At 36.3% G+C, this 20,193-nt stretch overlaps 3 protein-coding genes across 3 annotated transcripts; 1 reads left to right on the top strand and 2 right to left on the bottom strand.

Moving 5' to 3' along the window:
- Positions 1 to 485: 485 nt before the first annotated feature.
- On the top strand, positions 486 to 1,517 carry BGW36DRAFT_395282 (D-isomer specific 2-hydroxyacid dehydrogenase; the record flags this gene model as incomplete). Its single annotated transcript, XM_046218021.1, has 1 exon — positions 486 to 1,517. One exon carries the CDS (start codon positions 486 to 488, stop codon positions 1,515 to 1,517), a length of 1,032 nt encoding a protein of 343 aa, XP_046073828.1.
- Positions 1,518 to 10,833: 9,316 nt separating this feature from the next.
- Positions 10,834 to 15,882, bottom strand: BGW36DRAFT_405426 (uncharacterized protein). The gene is made up of 2 exons (XM_046218969.1): positions 12,371 to 15,882; positions 10,834 to 12,319 (listed from the first exon to the last, which is right to left on the bottom strand). The coding sequence occupies exons 1-2, from the start codon at positions 15,876 to 15,878 to the stop codon at positions 10,977 to 10,979; spliced, it is 4,851 nt and encodes a 1,616-aa protein (XP_046073827.1). The 5' UTR covers positions 15,879 to 15,882; the 3' UTR covers positions 10,834 to 10,976.
- Positions 15,883 to 16,284: 402 nt separating this feature from the next.
- BGW36DRAFT_459352 (putative integral membrane channel protein) lies at positions 16,285 to 20,004 on the bottom strand. Its single transcript, XM_046222046.1, has 2 exons — positions 19,433 to 20,004; positions 16,285 to 19,376 (listed from the first exon to the last, which is right to left on the bottom strand). The coding sequence occupies exons 1-2, from the start codon at positions 19,722 to 19,724 to the stop codon at positions 16,636 to 16,638; spliced, it is 3,033 nt and encodes a 1,010-aa protein (XP_046073826.1). The 5' UTR covers positions 19,725 to 20,004; the 3' UTR covers positions 16,285 to 16,635.
- Positions 20,005 to 20,193: the final 189 nt, after the last annotated feature.

Here is a 20,193-nt window from a genome sequence, read left to right as displayed (position 1 = left end):
GTAGTGTTATCTGGCTTTGGATAAAGCAAAGGAATGTGGTTTGTATATGATTCACGGAGCGTGGGGATTATGAGTTGTTTATAGTAGTACAACTTCCATGAAGCAAGGCAAGGAAGAGACGGCCGGAGAGTACTCCGCTTGATCTGCCCGGCCGGCAGCAGCACGTCTTCTGTAATTCTAGCTTGACGGACTGTATCTGCCTCCATCATTACCAATTCACTTTGGACTTCTCTCCACTCGGTTAGTCGGTCACACAGCCGGTTGCAATAGATTGCCTACCGGTAAGTGGGCCTAGATCCGATTTTGACACCGCCCTCCAGGGACTGCGATACCGACAGATAGCGTCGATATCTCTACGGGGGTCGTTCTTGTCAAGAACTAATTCAATAGGTGATGGGTCACTCCATAATTTCGGAGATGTGCTCAATACGTAAAACTGAATTGAAATTCATCCACGCGCTTTCCGGTTGCTAGAAACTGCCATAATGGCCGAAAAGCCCTTCGTCCTCCTAATCGAGTCCAGCGTCCAACACATCGACCATCCCCGACGGCAAGCCCTAGCAGAAAAAGTCAACTTTCTGGTCTATGACTGTACATCTGTCGACGATTTCATCAGTCGACTGCAACCAGGTGGCGTATACTGTAATATCACCGCTATCATCCGAACAGGTTGGCTTAAAGCCGGGCCGTATGCATCACACCTCGTTTTCACCAAAAAAACTATCCCGCACTATCCTCCAAGCTTGAAACTTATCTGTTGTAGTGGACACGGATATGATGCAGCCGACATCGAAGCATTGACTGCGCGGGGAATCTGGTACTGCAATACACCCAACGCATGCACAGAGAGTGTCGCGAACACGGGGCTGTCTCTCGTGCTGGAGACATTCCGGTATCTGAGCTATGCGCAGTGGTGTGCCAGGTTTGATTGGCAGAAGAGTCGAGAGCTTGGAACCAAAGCTGTTGATCCGGCTGGTATGGTGTTGGGTGTTATTGGTATGGGCGACATTGGAATCGCGATTGCGCAAAAGTGCGAGGCTGCGCTGGGCATGAAGATAGCATACCAGGGTCCACGGAGAAAGCCCGATGCAGAGGCGAAGCTTAAGGGAGGCGCCCATTACTACCTTGATCTGCTCGAGATGCTCGCCGTGATTGATTGCGTGGTGGTCGCTGCGCCTTATACTCCAAGCACGCATCATCTACTGTCGCAACGTGAGTTTCGAGTTGCGAAGAAGTCGGGCCTCCGAGTAGTGAATATCGCTCGTGGTAAGATCATCGATGAAGAGGCCCTGGTATCTGCCCTAGAAGCAGGACAGATCATTGGGATCGGGCTTGACGTTCATGAGAATGAGCCAAAAGTCCATGACAAGCTAAGGGAGAACTGGATGGTCACTTTGTTACCACATATTGCGGTGTGCTCGGACACGAGCTGGGCCAATTTTGAAGCAGGGAATTGGAACAATCTCGAGGCTTTCCTGGAAAATAGCAAGCCGGAGACTCCAGTCAACCGAGTGTGAATAGCTGACAGGAAGATAGATATGGCCATCGAATTCAAACATTAGACAATTTTCAAAGTGCCTAACCAAAAGATGTATATGGGTGACAGCAACAGTGTTTAATTAGATATTAAGGATTGATTTTTTTTCTTCTAATAAAAATCTAAGGTAGAAGCCACATCACCTATTTGTAGAAATTATATTACCTATTTAGTATTTATTAAGCATTCATACTAAAATACACCAGATTATTTTACCACTATTTATTTATACGTCCCTCATAATTTTATAATTACTTATGAGGCAAAATTATAGGTTCTATTGGGGGGGGTTTCTGTGAGGCCCTACATGTTATAAGAGGTCTATAACCCTTCGGCGCCTCTGAGACACCTTCAGAGAACCTCACAGCGCCGCTGCCAAAGCACTAGCTAGCTGAGACACTATATAATCCACACCTGTGACCACATATACTACAGATCAATAATCAGTCTGTATCTAACTGAGCCCTACATTCAATTAATAAATCCCAACATTTGTCTGCTTTCCAGTAACTGTCTTATATTCTGATTGCTCCAAACCTCAGGATAGAAGATTAGTGATCATTTAGAAATAATCATCATTAAAAGCATGCTGGTAATCACTGTTCCTAAATAACTCCTAAATAAATCAAAAAAAACAATGTTTTAACGTAAATCTAAAAATACTGATAAACTTATAGAAATATTATAAAAAAACATCAAAGATATAGTTCCAAATTAACAACCATAAATAAGATCTATATCCAACTTATTAAGAAGTAATTAAACTCTATAACTCTTTCTGAGTTAAAAATAGTTAATAAATGCCTAAGACAGCAAATCTAAATAGCGGAACTGAAATAAAATATATTATAAAATTAAAATTAAATCTAAGACCCTATCTTTAAAGATATAGATATAAAAGAAAAATATCCCTGAACCAAAACATTAAAGAAGAAATATTTCTCAAAATTTAAACTAGATTATCTCTATAATAAAAAAAGCTATAATGAATATAAAATATTTATTGGAAGAACCAAATCTTAGTTTAGAAGATATTTAGAGTAATATAATATATATCCAAAATATAAAATTAATAAAATATTAAATAACTTAGATTAATCCTAATTTTTATAGTATTCTTTATTCTAGAAAAAATATAAAAATATAATTAATATAAATTAAAATAACTTTAAAGACTATCTTTATTAAATTTTTAATAATCTTAAATTCCTCTGAATTGATACTCTACACCAATATACTAACATAAAGTAATAAAAAGAATAATCTATATATGAGTTTACTTAATTCTTTTGAATACTAAAAAAATAGATGAACCTTTAATATATAAAAAAGCAGCAGATAAAATAATTAAATATCAAAATTCTTTAAAATATATAAATAAAAATCTAAAAATATTTAAAAAAGCTAAAATACTATAAAAAAATAATAGCATTTCTATAAAAAATAAAAAATACTATACTTAAATATCAAAAGATTAAGACTGATAAATAATAAAAGCTTAAAGGCTTTATAAGAAGATTTAAAAAAGATAATAGCTTAAAAAAGTAATTAAAATATAGAAAATAAAGGTTCTAAATGAATCTAGAATCTCTAAGAGAAAGATTCTATAGATTTAATATAAGCTAAAACTAAAATAGAAATTATATAAACAATTAAAATTATTTTAATTATAATTAATCTAAACACTTTACTAGCAATTATCTTAAATTAAAGATTAAATTAAGTCAAAGAGATATAAATAAATTAAAAAACTAAAGCTCTAGCTATTAAATATAATAGCTATACTAAAGATTAAATCTAATATTATATTAAAGAAAAATCTATAATAGAAATAATTATTAATTATAATAATAAAACTTTTTAGTATATTAGAGGCTTTTTCACTTTAAATATTTATTAATAATAATACTTAAAACAATTTTATAGATTAAATTTTTATAAAAAATTTAAAATATATTTAAATAAGATATTTTAAAGGATTAAAACTATTAATAAATATTAAATCTAATTTTATAACTAATATAATATAAATATTAAGGCTATAAATACTAAAAAACTATCTAAAACTATTAAATATTCATTAAATATAATAAATATAGATAGATATAACATTATCTTAGATATATTATAGCTTTAGATTATCAATCTAAATATAGATTAGAAAAATTAAACCTAAAAATATAAAATCTATATCAGTTTAAAAAAATAGAGATCCTTATTATAGCTATAATATAGAAAGAGCTTCTAATTAGATATCTAGTTTACTAGATATTATTTAATATTCTTAAAATTAAAGATCTACAGCTATATATAATCAGAATTAATAATAAAGATTATATAAAAATATTACTTAATAAACCTTTAGATTAAAAATCAATAATAAAATTAAACCAAAAGATCCTAGAATATCTTTAAAAGTATAAGAATATATTCTTAAAAAAGCCATAAATATATTATCTAAATATATAATATATAACTATACTATTAAACTTAAACTAAATATAATTCCTTTCTATAAATTAATATACAGATTTATTAAGTTTAAATAAAAAATACTAAAAGTATATATAAAGATAATTCTAAAAAAAAATAAATAAAACTATTAAAAAGTTTAATAAAAATCTTTATTCTATTCATTCTAAAGAAAAATGATAGTCTCTATCTATATATAGACTATCAGAGCCTTAATGCTATAATAATAAAAAATTAATATCCATTTTTCTTAATATTAAAGACCTTAGATTGACTATTAAAAACTAAATATTTACTAAATTTAATCTTAAGAATATATATTACTATATAAAAATAAAATATAAAGATAAGTAAAAGATAATATTCTAAACTAGATATAGCTATTATAAATATAATATAATATTATTTAAATTAATCAATGTCTCTACTATCTTCTAAACTTATATTAATAAGACTATATCAAACTTATTTAATATCTATATAATAATCTATCTCAATAATATAGTTATATATTTAAAAAATCTAAAAAATCATAAAATCTAGATTCAAAAGATTTTAAAAAGACTTTAAATATATTAATTATATTATAAATTAAGTAAATATAGCTTTAACATTAATATTATAAAATATTTAGAATTTATAGTATCCTTAAAAAATATCAAAATAAAGAAGAACAGAATCTAAATTATTTAAAAATAACTAGAACTATAAATAATAAAAAAATCTAATCTTTTTTAAAATTTATAAATTTCTATTATAACTTTATATTGAAGTTCTTTAAAATTATAAAGGCCTTAATTAAATTTATAAAGAAAATAATAGATAGAGTATCAAAATATTAAAAATAAAAAAAAACCTTTAAACTACTCACTTTTAAAGCTTTAAAATTCTTTAAAAAACTTAAAGATTTATTCTATCAAAAGTCTTTATTATAATATTTTAACTCTATCTAGTCTATATAATTGGAAATAGACATCTTTAAAGGCATTATAAATATAGTAATTATTCAATTATTTAAAAATGATATATAGTATCTTATTATTTATTAATCTTAAAAGTTATAAAGATCAAAAGTTAAATATAAAACTTATAATACTAAATTAATAATTATAATTAATACTTTTAAACACTAATAATAATATTTGAAAAATAGCTAATATATAATAAAAATTCTAATAGACTATAATAATCTATAATACTTCACTACTATAAAAGTATTATTAAAATGTTAAATCTAATAAGCAGAATATCTATTAGTATATAATTTCAATATAGAATACTATCTAAAATTAAAAAATTCTATAAATATATCTAACTGTTGGTCTAATTATATAAAAGATATAGAAAAGGAAAAATCTTTTCTCTCTATTTTAAAAAGAAATTCTAAAGAGAGATATTTATAACTAAATAAAATAATATAAATTCTTTTCTTAAATATAAAGAATCTACAAATAAATTAATATATAAAAAAGAAGAATAAAAGAATTTTTTTGCTACTAATAAAAATGATTTTTATAGATCTAAAATAGAAAATATCTCTATAAATAAGAGTACTGTCACTGATATTATAAAGAATCTAAAGCTTTTGATATTATAGTCTCTAACTACTAAAGCTATAAAGACTAAGATAATCTATATAGATATAAAGCTAGATATAAAGATCTTTTTTTAGATCTATCAACAAAAAAACATCTTTATATAAAAAAAAATAAAAAATCTTTAAAAAGATATTTATAAAATCAAAGACTTAAACTAGAATATTGAAAATAATGATCTGCTTCAGTATAAAGATATAGTCTATATATCATTAGATAAAGCCTTATAGTCAAAAATTATAAAAAATAATTATAATAATATTTAGAAAGAATATTTTAAAAAAAATAAATTCTGATAATAGTATATTAAAAGTATTATTAATTAATAATAAAAGCTGATATAGAATATTATATCTAAATCTGTATAGTATATTAGAAAATAAAAATATATTAATATAAGGAATATGGTTTATTAAAGCTTCTATTAATTTCTAATAAATTATTTGAGATTATAATTATAAACTTTATTATTAAACTACTCTTAGTAGAGTGATAAGGAGAGATAGTTAATACTATTTTAATTATAATAGATCTTTTTTTAAAATATTATATCTATCTTTCTATTTAAAAGATTTTAATAGTTAAAGGATTAATAAAGCTATTATATAAACATCTAATTCAATGGATTATATTATTAAAATATATAGTATTAGACTATGATAAACTTTTTATTAATAGATTCTAATAAAGTATATATTTCTATCTTAGAATTATTTATTAATTATTTATTATAGCTTATCCTTAGTTAGATGGTTAAACTAAATAATAGAATTAATTTATAAAATATTATCTATATTATTATATTAATTATAAATAAATAGATTAGTTTTAATAGATCTTTATAATGTAGTATATATATAATAATAGCTATTATAATATTATAAAAAAAACTTTAATAGAGGTACTAATAGAATTTTAAAAGAATCTTTATATAGATGTAATAAAAGAATCTCTAAATAAGAATCTTGATATAAAATAAAGAATAAAAAAACTTTAAACAGTATAAGTATAGCTTTAAATAAGATTAGAAGTTATAAAAAGATCTTAGGTAAAATTCTATAATTATTAAAGAATAAAAAAGATTTATAAAGTAAAAAATTAGATTATATTTTAAATAAAGAATATAATATTATTTTAATATTTAAAGAAGCTAGATGATTATTAGATAGACTCTTTCTAAATATTAGAAATATAGAAAATAAATATCTACTATTTAGATTTAATTCTAAAATATAGAGATTTATATTCAATATTCTATATATTTCTATTAAAATTATATTATACTGCTGTAAGAAGCTTTATACTGATGGAATTGATTCTAGTTAATAATGTATTTGAATATATAGTATAAAATATTGTATAAGAATAAATTTATAAATAGTAGATTCAGTATTTAGTCTAATGGAAAGGCTAGTCTATTAAAGAAGTAATCTAGAAGCTGATAGAGGCTCTATAAGATGTTAAAGCTCTAGATATTTATTTTAAGTATAAAGTCAAAAGATTTATTATAAGAAAGCTATATATTAGATGTAGAAGAAAAGATTAAAAAAAGAATAATTCTTAAAATTAGATCTATAAACTATATTTATAATATAAAAAGCTAAATTAAAAATCTAAATCTTTAAAAAAGAATTTAAATATATTTATAAAAAAAACTTTAAAAAATATATTAAAAATATTATAATATTTAAAAATCTAATAAATCTTAATATTTAAAGGCTAAACAAAAAAAATTATTTATAAAAAATCTAAATATAATTATCTAGATCGCGCTATATCTTAGACATATAATGAATTAGATATATAAAATAATTATTCTATATAAATACTAATCCCATCAAATTTCCATAATTAAAAGCAGATAAGCTATATAAATTATAAAGATCTATAAAGATGTCCAGTCTAACTGTTTGGTTTATATTAAATAAAGGCTTTAGAACACCATAGTAAGCTAACAGGTATTTACTTCTTTAATTAAAAGCACTTAATATAAGCATAAGCTTAATCTATTATATAGAAGTTATATTAACCAACTTTCTAAGATAGTTGACTGATTAAGAAACCTATTAACAGTATATAATCATGTTAAAACTCACAATAGCTTTTTTCTAATTTTTAGATTAAAAATATATCTTTTTAATTATCTTATAAGTAAGAAACTTTTGTTTAATTAATATTTATAATCTATTAATAAATATTTAAATATATAAAATAAAACATTTAGACACATAAAAAGAAGATATTTAATATATAAAATTAAATATTTAAATAGATTAAGCAGATAATAATATATATAGAGAAGAATACTTATTATCTTATAATTAATTATAGATTTTTTTAAGCGCTTATAATATGTATAAAGGCCAATAACCATATCGTTATAGATAAGATTAAGCTTATTATTAAAAGCTTAAAGATATTATTAATAAAGTAAAAGATCCTTATATTTACAAGATTACAAAGACATAATAGACTTTAAATAAAGAGTAAAGTAAGTGTAGTAGATAGATAAATGACATATAGATGAGGGAATATAAGATATAGATATAAATAAAAAGATATAAGACATAGGGGCAGATAAGGAATATATAAAGAAGGCTAAGTAAATATAAATAGTAGATAGATATAAAAAATCTTATTCTTCTATTAACTAATCTTAATTTATAAAAGTATTATAAATAATATTAGTTATTTTTTTATTTTATTTTATAAATAAAAAAATAATCTTATCCTCCAAAGAGAATAAGAAAAAATAGGTAAGAGGAGATAATTGTAAGGCTCCTTGGCACTGCCAACCTCTAAATGCCAAAAAGTAATACTGAGGTAATTGGGCCATTGCCCAATCCCAGGGTTGGCACGCTTATAAGCCTCTGTGAGCCTGCAGCGCTCTTGCTGCTGCCAGGCCTCACACTCTACCCTCCCTAAAAGGCCCTTCTCTTGAGGGGCGCCTCTCTCTAGAGGCGCTGCTTTGCACGCTTTTCTAGGGACTGCTTCCACGAAGTGAACCACGCTTCGGAGCTTCCTGGGGACTAAAGGCCTTATAAGCTTATACTTAAAAGACTCTTTGGAACCGTCTTTTATAGGGGGCAGGAGTGCCAGACTTGCCGAGCAAGATTAGGCTTTGACAACCCTGTCGCGCAGTTCCACACCTGCGGGAATCGAATCAGGGGCCTCTAACGTCCCTAATGGCCCAATTACACTGTAAGGCTCCTTGGCACTGCCAACCTCTAAATGCCAAAAAGTAATACTGAGGTAATTGGGCCATTGCCCAATCCCAGGGTTGGCACGCTTATAAGCCTCTGTGAGCCTGCAGCGCTCTTGCTGCTGCCAGGCCTCACAATAATATATAGGTGAATATATAGATATATAAGTCTTTATATAAATAATAAAATACTATTCTACATTAATATTAGATTTCTTAATAGATATATGTATAGATATGTAAAAAGATAAATCTATAAATATATACATATATATATATATAGTTTCACTTACTCACATAAAGACAACATAAAACTAGAGAAAACAGAAAAATCATATAAAGAGGTGGTGCATTAAACAAAATAGTATTATAAAAGGAAAAAAATTTCTAAAAATATAATAAATAGATAAATATTTATAATAATAATAATATAAATATAACATATAGCAATAAACCTATTTATCTATCTATTAAATAATATATACAATAATTGATATATAATATAGCTATACCAACACTAAGCCATCATCTATCAAATTATCTCTAATCTACTATATACTCTAGAATCAGCTTAAAAATACTAATTCTATTAAAAAAAAAGATAATATAAGGCCCTATATATTATAAGAGATCTATAATCTTTCAACACCTCTAAAATATCTTCAAAGGATCTTATAACGCCACTACTAAGATATTAACTAGCTAAAACATTATATAATCCGCATCTATAGCTATATATACCACAGGTTAGCAATTAATCTATATCTAATTAAGCCCTACGTTCAACCAATAAATCCCAACATTTGCCTGTTTTCCAGTAACTGTCTCACAGTTTCGGGCTAATAGGCGGTTGGGTTAGGGCCAGGATAGCGTCCCCCCAAGGGGCATCAGTACGTCCTGCCACGACAGTAGTGCGGTCTTGCCGGCATCACCTCGAGCCGTGCACGGTATCAATCACACAGGAACCTGATGATCTCATGCCTTCCAGAGGCAACATACCAAGCCACAACTATCGTGATCGATCCTAATATTGACTATTCTGTCTCATCCTGCTATTTTATCGCATAAACCCTATTATAATCACAATTATATCTCATAAGAATGGGTAAATCCAACATCTCAGACAATTATATCCAAGTTGGCTAGATGTCACGCACCTAGACCCCACTCTAGTTGTCACTGGCTATGTCGAGGAGCGATACGATATGTTAAACCACATAGAGATTTCTTAAAGATAACTAATAACGATATATTAAGATTACTAAAGGATTTAAATGATAGAGTAATACAACTAAAATAAAGAGATATCTTAAAATGCTATAATACTTTGATAGAATTATTTTATTGATCTTCTTAATATGGTATTGGCTACTTTAAGCGCCGCTTGCCTTTAAGTAGCTTAGCCTGTCCTAATTTCTACTTAGTCTCATGTAGGTTAGGCCCAGGCGACAGTGCGGACGGTGACGAAGGGGTGAGGAATGGGTGGGGATATCGAGCGGCGGGCCACATGCGCTAATCCGGAAACTGGCCACCCGGATCTCTCTTATGCTACATAGATATATTACATGCAAAAGATAATCGTCCCATTCCATCAATTGATGCTCAATGTTCACTTTCAACATTGAAAATTTCAAGACCAATTGATAGCAGAGTATGACCATCGTACCCGATGGAGATATTGTCTGTGTCGCTCGAGATCAACGGTATCGTAAGTCTTGGTTGCACTGACAACATTTGCAGCCCCTTGGCATGCAAAATGACTGTAGTGATAAAATTGAGGTACCGATAGGACTCGCAGCAGGCTATAATAAGAAGCATCGTGGCTATCATTGGAGGAACGGCCCTGCTTTCCCGATGCCTTCAGCTGGACTACGAGATTACTACTTCCCAGGAGCAGTATACAATGCGCGGTGGGAATGCCTCCCCGGACGCCGAAACCCACCAGGGAACAATCAAGTCGAACCCGAGACTAAAATTGGAGGTTCGTAAAGACCGATAGAGCAATTATATCGACTTATTAGAGAAATGTGCACTGGGCTAGCTGTTTATAATATTTTTATCTACGCTTACAGAGATTCTGTAGATCTGGGGGGAAAAAATAAATAAATAAAAGAGAAACAGAAAGAAGAGGAAAAAGGATAAGACATCCAATCAAATTTAATGCCATAGCCTAATCTGGCCCCTCCAATTGTAAAAGGTTCGGGGGCATGTTGGCGTACCGAGCAGCTTCAGCTATGCTCTTGACTTCGACCGCTCTGGTCTTGACACTCTGATCCTGACGGTCAATCCATTGCATTTGCCGATCATGTTGCTTCTCGTCTACTTGATCGCGCTCCAACAAGAATGCCTTCTGAATGTTAAATTTTGCCTCCTCCGCTTCTCGATCCTGTATGAGCAATCTGTTCTTGTACTTAAGCTCCCCGTTTCGCTCAGCCTCAAGAAGTGACTGTTGGTGGATTGACTCATCAGCCAGAAGCCGGATTTTGAGTTTGCTGTTTTCTTCTAGTTGGTTGCGACGTTGCTGATTTAGGTCTTCCTCGTGTAAGATAGTTAATTTGTGCTTCTTTTGCATCGACTGCTGTTCGAATAACTCGCGGTCCTGAATCTGTTTCATTCCCTGGTCGTGTCGCTCTTCAGACATACGCATATCAAGCTGATGACTTTGCATTCGAATTTCTCGTTGATGTGCCGCAAGTTCATCTAATCGTATCATTTCCTGTCTCTGCTCTCGATCTCTGCGCTTTCTCTTATCTATCTCGGCAGCGATCTCCTTGGGAATCCCAACCGCATCCGATGGCTGGTCTTTATCTCTAGAAGAATAGTAGCAGTCTTGACACCGTTTTCCCCGGAGCAGTCGGGTAAGTTCTTTAGCGACTGGTTTGGGCCCATGGTAGAAATGCTCAACGTATTTTGTTGGAGAGTAGATGAAACCTTCCGAGTCCTCAAATTGGTGGATTGGTTCATTGATGAACTTCCAGATCTGAGGAAACTCTAATAGAGCCTCAGTTATCTCAAATGGATGTGCATTGTCAAGTGCTAGGTGAAGGACGGACTTCTTATTTCCATCCTTTTTGATCTCCTTTCCCTGAGAGTGAAGCAGCATACCAATTGTCTCGCGAAGCCTTGTGTTCCACGCAGCATCGTCTTGGCATTTCGTATTTAGACATAGTTCCTCCAAAGGTGTGCGCCCAAGTTCTTCACCAGCGTGCAAAAGTGACGGGAATCCGGCATCATGGCCAACAGAAAGAAGTATGGAGACAATTGCCGAATGTGTCTCTCGAGCAGATTCATGGAGACTTCCATCGTCGGGAAGCGCACCGGCTTGAATTAGAATCCTCACAGTCTCTAAATCGCCATTGCGACTTGCATAGAATAGCGCGGATTGATTCTGATAATCACGACAAGACAAATCAGCCTTTTGTCTGACCAACTCCCGTATAACTGCATGACGCTGATTCTTGGCTGCGAGAATTATTGGTGACATTCGTGTCTTTGGAGCTACGAACGAAGAGTCTGACATATTATATCAGCGTAGATAAAACAGTCAAGCCTTGAATTACTAACCTTCTCTGCCAGTTTGCAATATCGTTACGATTACCCCATCGCTCACCTTAGGATTTTCGCGTAACAGAGCCCACACCACAAGATTAACACATTCAGGACCTAATGCAGTACTTATGGTCGTTTTAATACCAGATCCTAGGGTAGATCCGTGCTCCAATAGAAACCGCACAAGCTCTTCTCCACGGGGAAAGCGTTCTATTGCCATAAAAAGGGTGGACTCCATTATGGTGGCATGTGATACGTTGTCTAATAAGACCCGTAGATAGTGAATGAGGGATTTCTCTGGAAGAACTGACTGGATAATAGCGGGGACAATGATAGATGTATCGGGCTTGCCGCTGACGAGAAGTAAGCGAAACAATTCCATGTCTTCTCTAATAGCTGCGGTGACAAAGTATGCCCCATTAGAGGCATTGACTTCGGCTCCATGAGACAGGAATAAACCGACTTCTTTTTTGGAAATATATTCAGTTGGTGACAACGCTTTACTCATAGCATTTTCAATAAGAGACTTTCGCACACCATGGCCCAGAAGCAATTGAGCTATTCTTAGCCCCTCAGGAAGGCTTATTGAACGAGAATTAATCATTTTTTCGAATGCTATATCCACAGCCTTGTCGGCAAGTCTACCTTGGGAAAGAATAATCTCGACCAGTGGTAGTGATGCTGCCAATACCGCTGATTGAAGCGCGCGACCTTGGTCATAATCTGTGGAGGCACCGTTCCTCAATAGTAAATCGGGAATTGTCGTATCAGAGGGATCGCGCTCAACGGCTTCGATCAAGGCGAGGCTGATTTGACTAGCATTTCTACTACAATCTAGGCCAGTATTGAACAAGGAATCAAAGATATATAATCTCTCCTGAGCTGTAAAGGCCACATTCCGCCTGCACGCTTCAAAAGCATTATCTAGGGATATCTTGTTGGGCCTTTGGAGCATCAATAGACCAAAAAGGTGAATTTGATTGCGATCAATTGCAGCCCGAATTGAGGCACCAGATTTATGGTCTATTGATGCGCCGTATTCAATCAACAGTTTGATAGAAGAGAGATCCTCTCCAGTCAATAGTTCAATTTCCTGAAGGAGAATATCATCTTGTCCAAATCCAGGGCCGCCATGTGAAAGGAGAATTCGCATCATCTCCAGTTTTTCATTTTTCCTACCTTGGATTTTTGAGGCTGTTTTCAGAAGACTTGAAAGGTGGCCGCGCCCAGGGCCTTTGGACAGAAGCATTCGCGTTGTTCCAATATCGCCTTTTCGAACAGCACAGTGGACGGCAGCAGCGTCCTTGTAATCAACATTTACATTGAGTTCGAGTAAAAGGTCAAGTAAATCTCGACGACAACCTTTGGATTCAACTTCTAGAAGAAGTGTTTCATCGAGAATGCTTCTATACTCTGCACAGCAACGGATGAGCGGTTCGGCCTTATCGATACTAAAACATCGAGTTTCTAGCACCTGGGGAACCAGTCTTTCCAGAGAGCTTGGTACGAGCCTCCCATTTTCGCAAATTAGCCTCAATATTTTGGTATCTGTGGCGCACAATGCGTGCTCAATTGCCTTTCCGTCCTTATAATTCGGATCGGCGCCATTTTCCAAAAGCAAGGTGACAATACGGCCGTGTTCATCTTGCTGAACAGCATCAATGAGGGCTCGAGCCAAGGGCGTTCCTCGCGCGCCATGGAGTAACAACACAGATACTATATCACACATTTTAGAGTAGTCGTTGGCGTTGAATGATTTGAAGATAAAAGGTAGAGCTGAAGAGACAACCTCCGGCGATGGGTTTGCCCGGCATAGCAATTTAATAGCTCTCAAATCGATTCTCTCCGTGGCGATTTGTAGGCAATTCCCGTTAGATCCAATGAAGTCGACAGATGCTTTATGTCGAATCAAGAGTTCAGCTAGTTCGTAGTCGACGCGATAATGGTCTTCCTCCCTAATCACTGTACGAAGGGCTCGGTGCAACTCTCGTCCTGAGACACCCTTTCTCAACAGCAAATGCATAGCATTACGCCTTACAGAATTAGACCCTATTGCCATAGCATCCGGAATGGCCTTTGCCAGGTTATAGGCCGCACAAGGAGCCGCGAGGAGTGTTTCGAGGAGTGTTAGATTATGCTCACGTAAAGCAAATCGAACGCAGGTTGCATCGTCGTAGTCTAGGGACGCTCCCCGTTTTACAAGCGTGTCTGCGAGACAGTTGAAACGTTTACTAACAACACGCGCTAAGCAAACACCAAGAGCTTCCTCAGTAACCCCTTTATTGAGCAGAGGCGCTAATAATTTGCGAAATTGGCTTTCTGGTACTTCTTCGGGAATCCGTTCTAGCGCTTTGGAAGTACCATTAGCTGAGACATCATTTCGAAGGATTATCTCCAGGAGATCGAGCCGAAGGTTCTGCACAGCCAACTGTAAACATTCTGCTTCATTTCTGTTAGGTGATGTTCCATGGTCGATAAGGAGAGATACTGTAGGTATGCTCCCTACTTTGACAGCGTTCAATAGCAAGTCTTCCAATGCAGTATGGCTGGGGTCCGCTCCGGCACATAAGAGTATGTTTATGATCGAGTTTCTCAGGGTCTCATCGGGAATAGTGCAAGCTGCGACTATCGCATTTTCGAAGACTGTTGTTGCCAGCGGTTTTTGAGATTTCAAACACATCAAAGAGAGGTCCTGCAAATCCCTGTTTCGAACGGCAATCTCGATAGCCTTACCATTTTCGTAACCTGCATCGGCCCCATGTGCAACAAGTAGAGATACAAGATGCGAGTGGCGTTGCTCAACGGATTTCACTAATCCTCCATTTATTACAGTGTCTTCCAGCGGATTTGGTGCAGACAAAAATAGTCCAACGAGCTCAAAATCGCCTTCAATAACTGCAGAGGTAAAATATGAGTCCTGGAGACCGTTTGGGTTGGAGTGATATTGTAATAATTCTCTAACCACTGGCATACACCGGCGATTTAGAGCTATCAACAGAGCCTTGTCTTTGGCTGATTGTCGTGTTGGGTAGCTGACAAGGAAAGTCACATAATCCAGTAAATCTTTTCCTGTCACATATTCTAACCAATCATTTTCATGACATTTTTCTTCACCGAAATCATTCTTTTCTTTCAAACTCGCTGAGTACATCAAATTAACATCTAGTGGTTCGTCTATTATGTCGAAATCGAGAATAGCCTGTGCAACGCCAACAGGACCTAGGTCCTTAATCTGCCTGTCAAGTGCGATAGAGCGTTCAACTCTAGAGAATTTCCATTTTTTAGGATCAGCCAAGGACTCATTCTTCTCTTTGGAACGAAGGAATCGCCGTTTTTGCTTTGAGGGATCTTTCCATGAGTCGCATTGAGTCCGCTGCTGAACGAGGATTCCTCTGGCAGCGGCGACGTCAGCAGCCGTGGCCCATTGGGGCTTTGGTTCTCGAGGCTGCAGTGGACGAAGTCTTTTTGATTCGAGCACACCGACATCCCGAGCGATCTGAGATAGTTTGGAAGTATCTTTCATGATTGCAATCACATATTTTTAAGTTAGTCCTTACTGACGAGAGCAAAAGGAAAGCTCTAATGAATATATATACAGTTTACAGCTGCTATCGTCAACTGGCGTGTAAGGTGTACCCGCCAGGCCCCAAGATATGTTTGGGTGTGCATAGCCGCCGCGCCAAATCGCCGAGGATTCGTCACCAATCGATCATTCACATCGATAGAAACATGAAGCGTGGAAGATGGTGTAATGACCCCTGACGTGTTTCAGTATCAGCATTGGCTGGAAACATCTGGAAGGTTAACGAATAATGAGCTGGCAACTCTAGGTTGACGTGCAAAATAACGAGGATTTCCAGAACTATTTTTGGGTTGAGCACTGGAACGGGCGTGAACGTTAAATATGCAGTACTACAATAGTCAATATTGATATTGTATTTGGAATGGAAAACCGCGAGCAAGGGTATTCATTCAGATGATTACATGTAATATTCGTTGCTAGTATGCGTATATAATTGTACAAGGGTATCTTCTACAAAGAAATAATTGTGTCGCTCATGCGACTGCCGAACTTCCACAGTAAAAGTACGAGGTTTCGAAGTCTTCTCTTTTCTCGCACGTAAGTTTTGTTTTTTTAAAACCGTTTTCTCCAATCATTTTCAATTAATATATATCTTTCCAGAGAAAAGAAAACCATTCTCGCGTTGGCGTCTTCGATGTAGGTAGCCCTCATATTCTTATTCGTAGATTTCTTCATTGATCTCGTTGGGAACGGTCAATTACGGTTCGCGAGGCTCACGAGCATGTTTCCCGCGTAAATCTTTCACTTCCTTCAATACTTCGCGGAAGCCCTCCTCGATGTTATTCATACGGGCCAAAACAAGCCTTCCGAGGATATCATTGTCGGCTGCGAGCTGAGTAGCCAAACTTGAGGGAAGCACGCCAGTTTCGCCCATGTCAGACCCAATGTGATGAATGTTAGGGACCGACATGAATCCCTGTCGAGCAGTAGGAGGGATGGGCCTTCGGGTCTCTATTCGCTTCAAGGGGGATGATGACGGACCTGGTAGAGAACCATCAGAACTGTCATCGGCATCTCCGGGAGTCTTGTACAGGACGGTGACACCAGAGACATTGCGCTCGTGATGGCGTGAGGTAGGACGGTGCCTGGTGGGGCTGTTTTTTCGAGAATTATACATAGCAGTGGATGGACGGGAGCTGAAGAATTTAGGTGTGCTCTTCTCGCTGCTCTTGCCACTCGCTCGAGGCGTATTATCGGACTGTTTGGTCCCCCTTTTAGAGCCTAGCATAGATGGTTGACCCATTTCAGACTCATCGTCATTGTTCTCGCCACTAGACTTTTCGTCATCTCCCTCGACATCGGTAGTGTGTGAAACATGTCTTTTCATATGTTTTGCTGATTCATAGAGAACAGAGTGCTCGGGAACAGGGCGGAGATTACTATGGCTGACAAATTCTTCAGGATCCGATGCAACGGACCGTGTCGTTTCGGTATAGTTACGCCGCACCGTTGAGTTTACCCGACGAAGCGGAGCCAACCTCCTCGGTGTAAGATCTTCCGAGTCCATGTTTTGCATCCAATGTTTCACCATTGTTGATTTCCGACGTCCATCAGGGCTTTCACTTATACCGTGTAGAGATTGCTGTTGAAATGGCCTCTGGAAAAGTTCCTCTAGCACTCGATCCTGCTGATAAGTGGCGATGGATGGTTCGCGAGTAAGACGATGGAAGGAATCGAATCGACTAAGACGTCTATTTCTAGCACGCAAGACATCTGTGGAGCGACCAATGGCGCGGGAACCGGCTTCCACCAGATCGGTTGGGTCAAAGATTCTAGGACTAAGTATGACCTTTTCATAGAAGCAAATCGACCACAATATGGGAAAATGTGTCAACTTTATGAGAGTGCGGTTAAGTTTGACAAAGTCCCGAAATGGAATGCAGTACCGTAAAGGCGAAACCAGCCAGCTGATTATGTTGGAGGGGGCGATGTAGGAGAACAGCGCATCTGATTTGACCATGGAAATCGTGTTTATGGCAAAGACAAATTGGTGTTCTTCGTTGGCATTTTTTACAATAGCCATGAAGGAGTTGGTTAAGACGGTGATCAAGATCGTAACTACCACGAAATGGCAGATAAAGAGAAAGAGCGTTAGAATGATGCGACCGAGAATGTTATATTCTTCCCAAAGACTCCAGGCTGTTGGCGTAAATCCCATCAAAATCTGAAACAATGCGTATATAACCTCTGGAGGAGATTGGGCTGAACCGGAAGAGAAAGAAAAAGCCACCAGAAAGCCACTACAGGCCACGACAATTAGCAGAAACACAGCCATGAGGTCAGCGGCCATGATACGGAAAGCAATGAGCAGCTGTGAGAAATACTTGTAATGGTCGAGCACAGAGAATAGGCGTGGGAAGAGAAGGATAGCGCTGGCAGACAGTAGATCGTAGGCTTGTTTCGCAGCAGTAAGTTGGTGAGTATCGGGCATTGCCATTCCGTATATCCGGAAGATCGCGTAACCGAAAAGTAGCAACAGGATGCCGAGATCGAAAAGATTCCAAAAACTCATAAGATACAAGCTGAATCCTTGTTCGTTGAAACCGACTATTTCGTCTAGAATAAAACCAGCACTCCAGAACCAGAAGATCACCTCAACGGTGGTGATATGCAAAGAACGTTCACAAAGAACAGCCAGATAGAGGCCAAGCAGAGCGGCGAAAGAGACGGTAGAGAGAAATTGACGGTATCGAGGAACGCGAAGTCGGGACAGTTTGAATAGAGACGCATCTCTTGGATCATAGAGAGTGACAGCTCGTCGGGGATTTTCAGGAGGCGGGAGGGAAGACTGAGGTTTGTTATGTTGATCGATTTCCAGAGGATCGATGAATCTGTACCTAACATGAGCATGAGTGTGGACTGCAGTTTGCGTGCGATGCAGATTGTCGGCAGCTGAGTGGAAGACAATGGTGCCTGCCCAAATGGCCTCCAGCTGCTGAACGACGAGAGGATGGGCGATAAAGCGTTTGGCCTGCGCTCTGATGGCAACCTCCAGACAAGAAATTCGAGCGTGGCCAGTTGCCTGTTTATTCTTGGAGACGCTGTTCCATCCCGGGCCCCGTAGAGTGGTGGTTGAAGCAAGATGGGTGGATCCTTGTAGAGGATAGAAGTCGTATGAAAGAGAATCAATCAACTCTCGGGTTGTGTACTCCCGGAGGAGTTTGATGGCCAGAAGCTCACTAACTAGTGCCCGAGTCCGGTTGGTGCCACTGTTTCCTGGGTTGATCTCGGTTTCTTTGTTAAACTGGAGGCAATTGGCCATCAAGGCGTAGAGCGTAGATCGATTGAATTGCGAGTCGCGGATTTGCTGCTGAATAGGCTTGAGAAGAAACTGGGCAATCTGGGGAGACCGTAGCTGGTCCCAGGTTAGAGTTGTTTCACATCGTGACTCGATTAGGAGACGAATAGCGTGGGTGACCGTGTACACTGGGATGAGGTCTGAAAAGCACGGCGGTTAACAGTGGTGATGCATGACGTCATCGCACTTGACCTACCAAGATGAGGAGACGAGAAGATGGGTAGAAGGGGGTGCCCGTTATTGCTGTCGCTGTGGTCGTCGCCTTCACCATCGAAGGGGGCAAGCTCATCATCAATGCCAATATTTTCAGGGTCGAAGTGCTCGTTGTCCCAAGCGTGTCGCTCGGCCTCGGCCGGTGGGAGGATTTGAGCGTTGTCGCCCAAGATCCGTTGGAGCAAAGGAGTAGTCTCTTGCGGGGGGAAGCCGGGGGATACGGGGGGTTGGAGTTGCTGGCGTGCCTTGCGAGGACGCAAAAGGGAGGCGAGCATTATGAACAATGGCTCGCCGTTGTAAACGATATATCAGAAATCGACATGAAACCGCACTAACAAACCAACACCAGCAGCAGCAGCAAACGCAGCAAAATGGCAAGAGAGCTAACGGCAAGACCGCCCAAGAAGAAACACGAGGAACGTTCCTGTCACGTCGGGCGACCAGCGGCAACTAGCACGCTCGACGCTCGCTATTCACATGAGCACAAGAGAGGAACGAGTGCGGAAAAGCGCTGCGATGATTTGCTTGTAGCAGGCAGGCGCGCACGAACCTCTATACCGGCACGTGACCCGGGGTGCTTGAAATGTAGGATGACATAACTATGCCAACTGGTATTGATATGAGCCAAGAACAGCGCAGGATAAAGCCATGCATATGTAACATATATCGATTGATATATTCGTCGGCTTGAGTTAGTCTACCATGCTTAGTGTCTTCTGATTTCATGATTTGTTTCCTAACACC

The sequence above is a fragment of the Talaromyces proteolyticus genome (genome assembly GCF_021365285.1).
Source record: "Talaromyces proteolyticus strain PMI_201 chromosome Unknown BGW36scaffold_4, whole genome shotgun sequence".
NCBI lineage: Eukaryota > Fungi > Ascomycota > Eurotiomycetes > Eurotiales > Trichocomaceae > Talaromyces > Talaromyces proteolyticus.
This window is presented reverse-complemented; position numbering and strand designations above follow the sequence as displayed.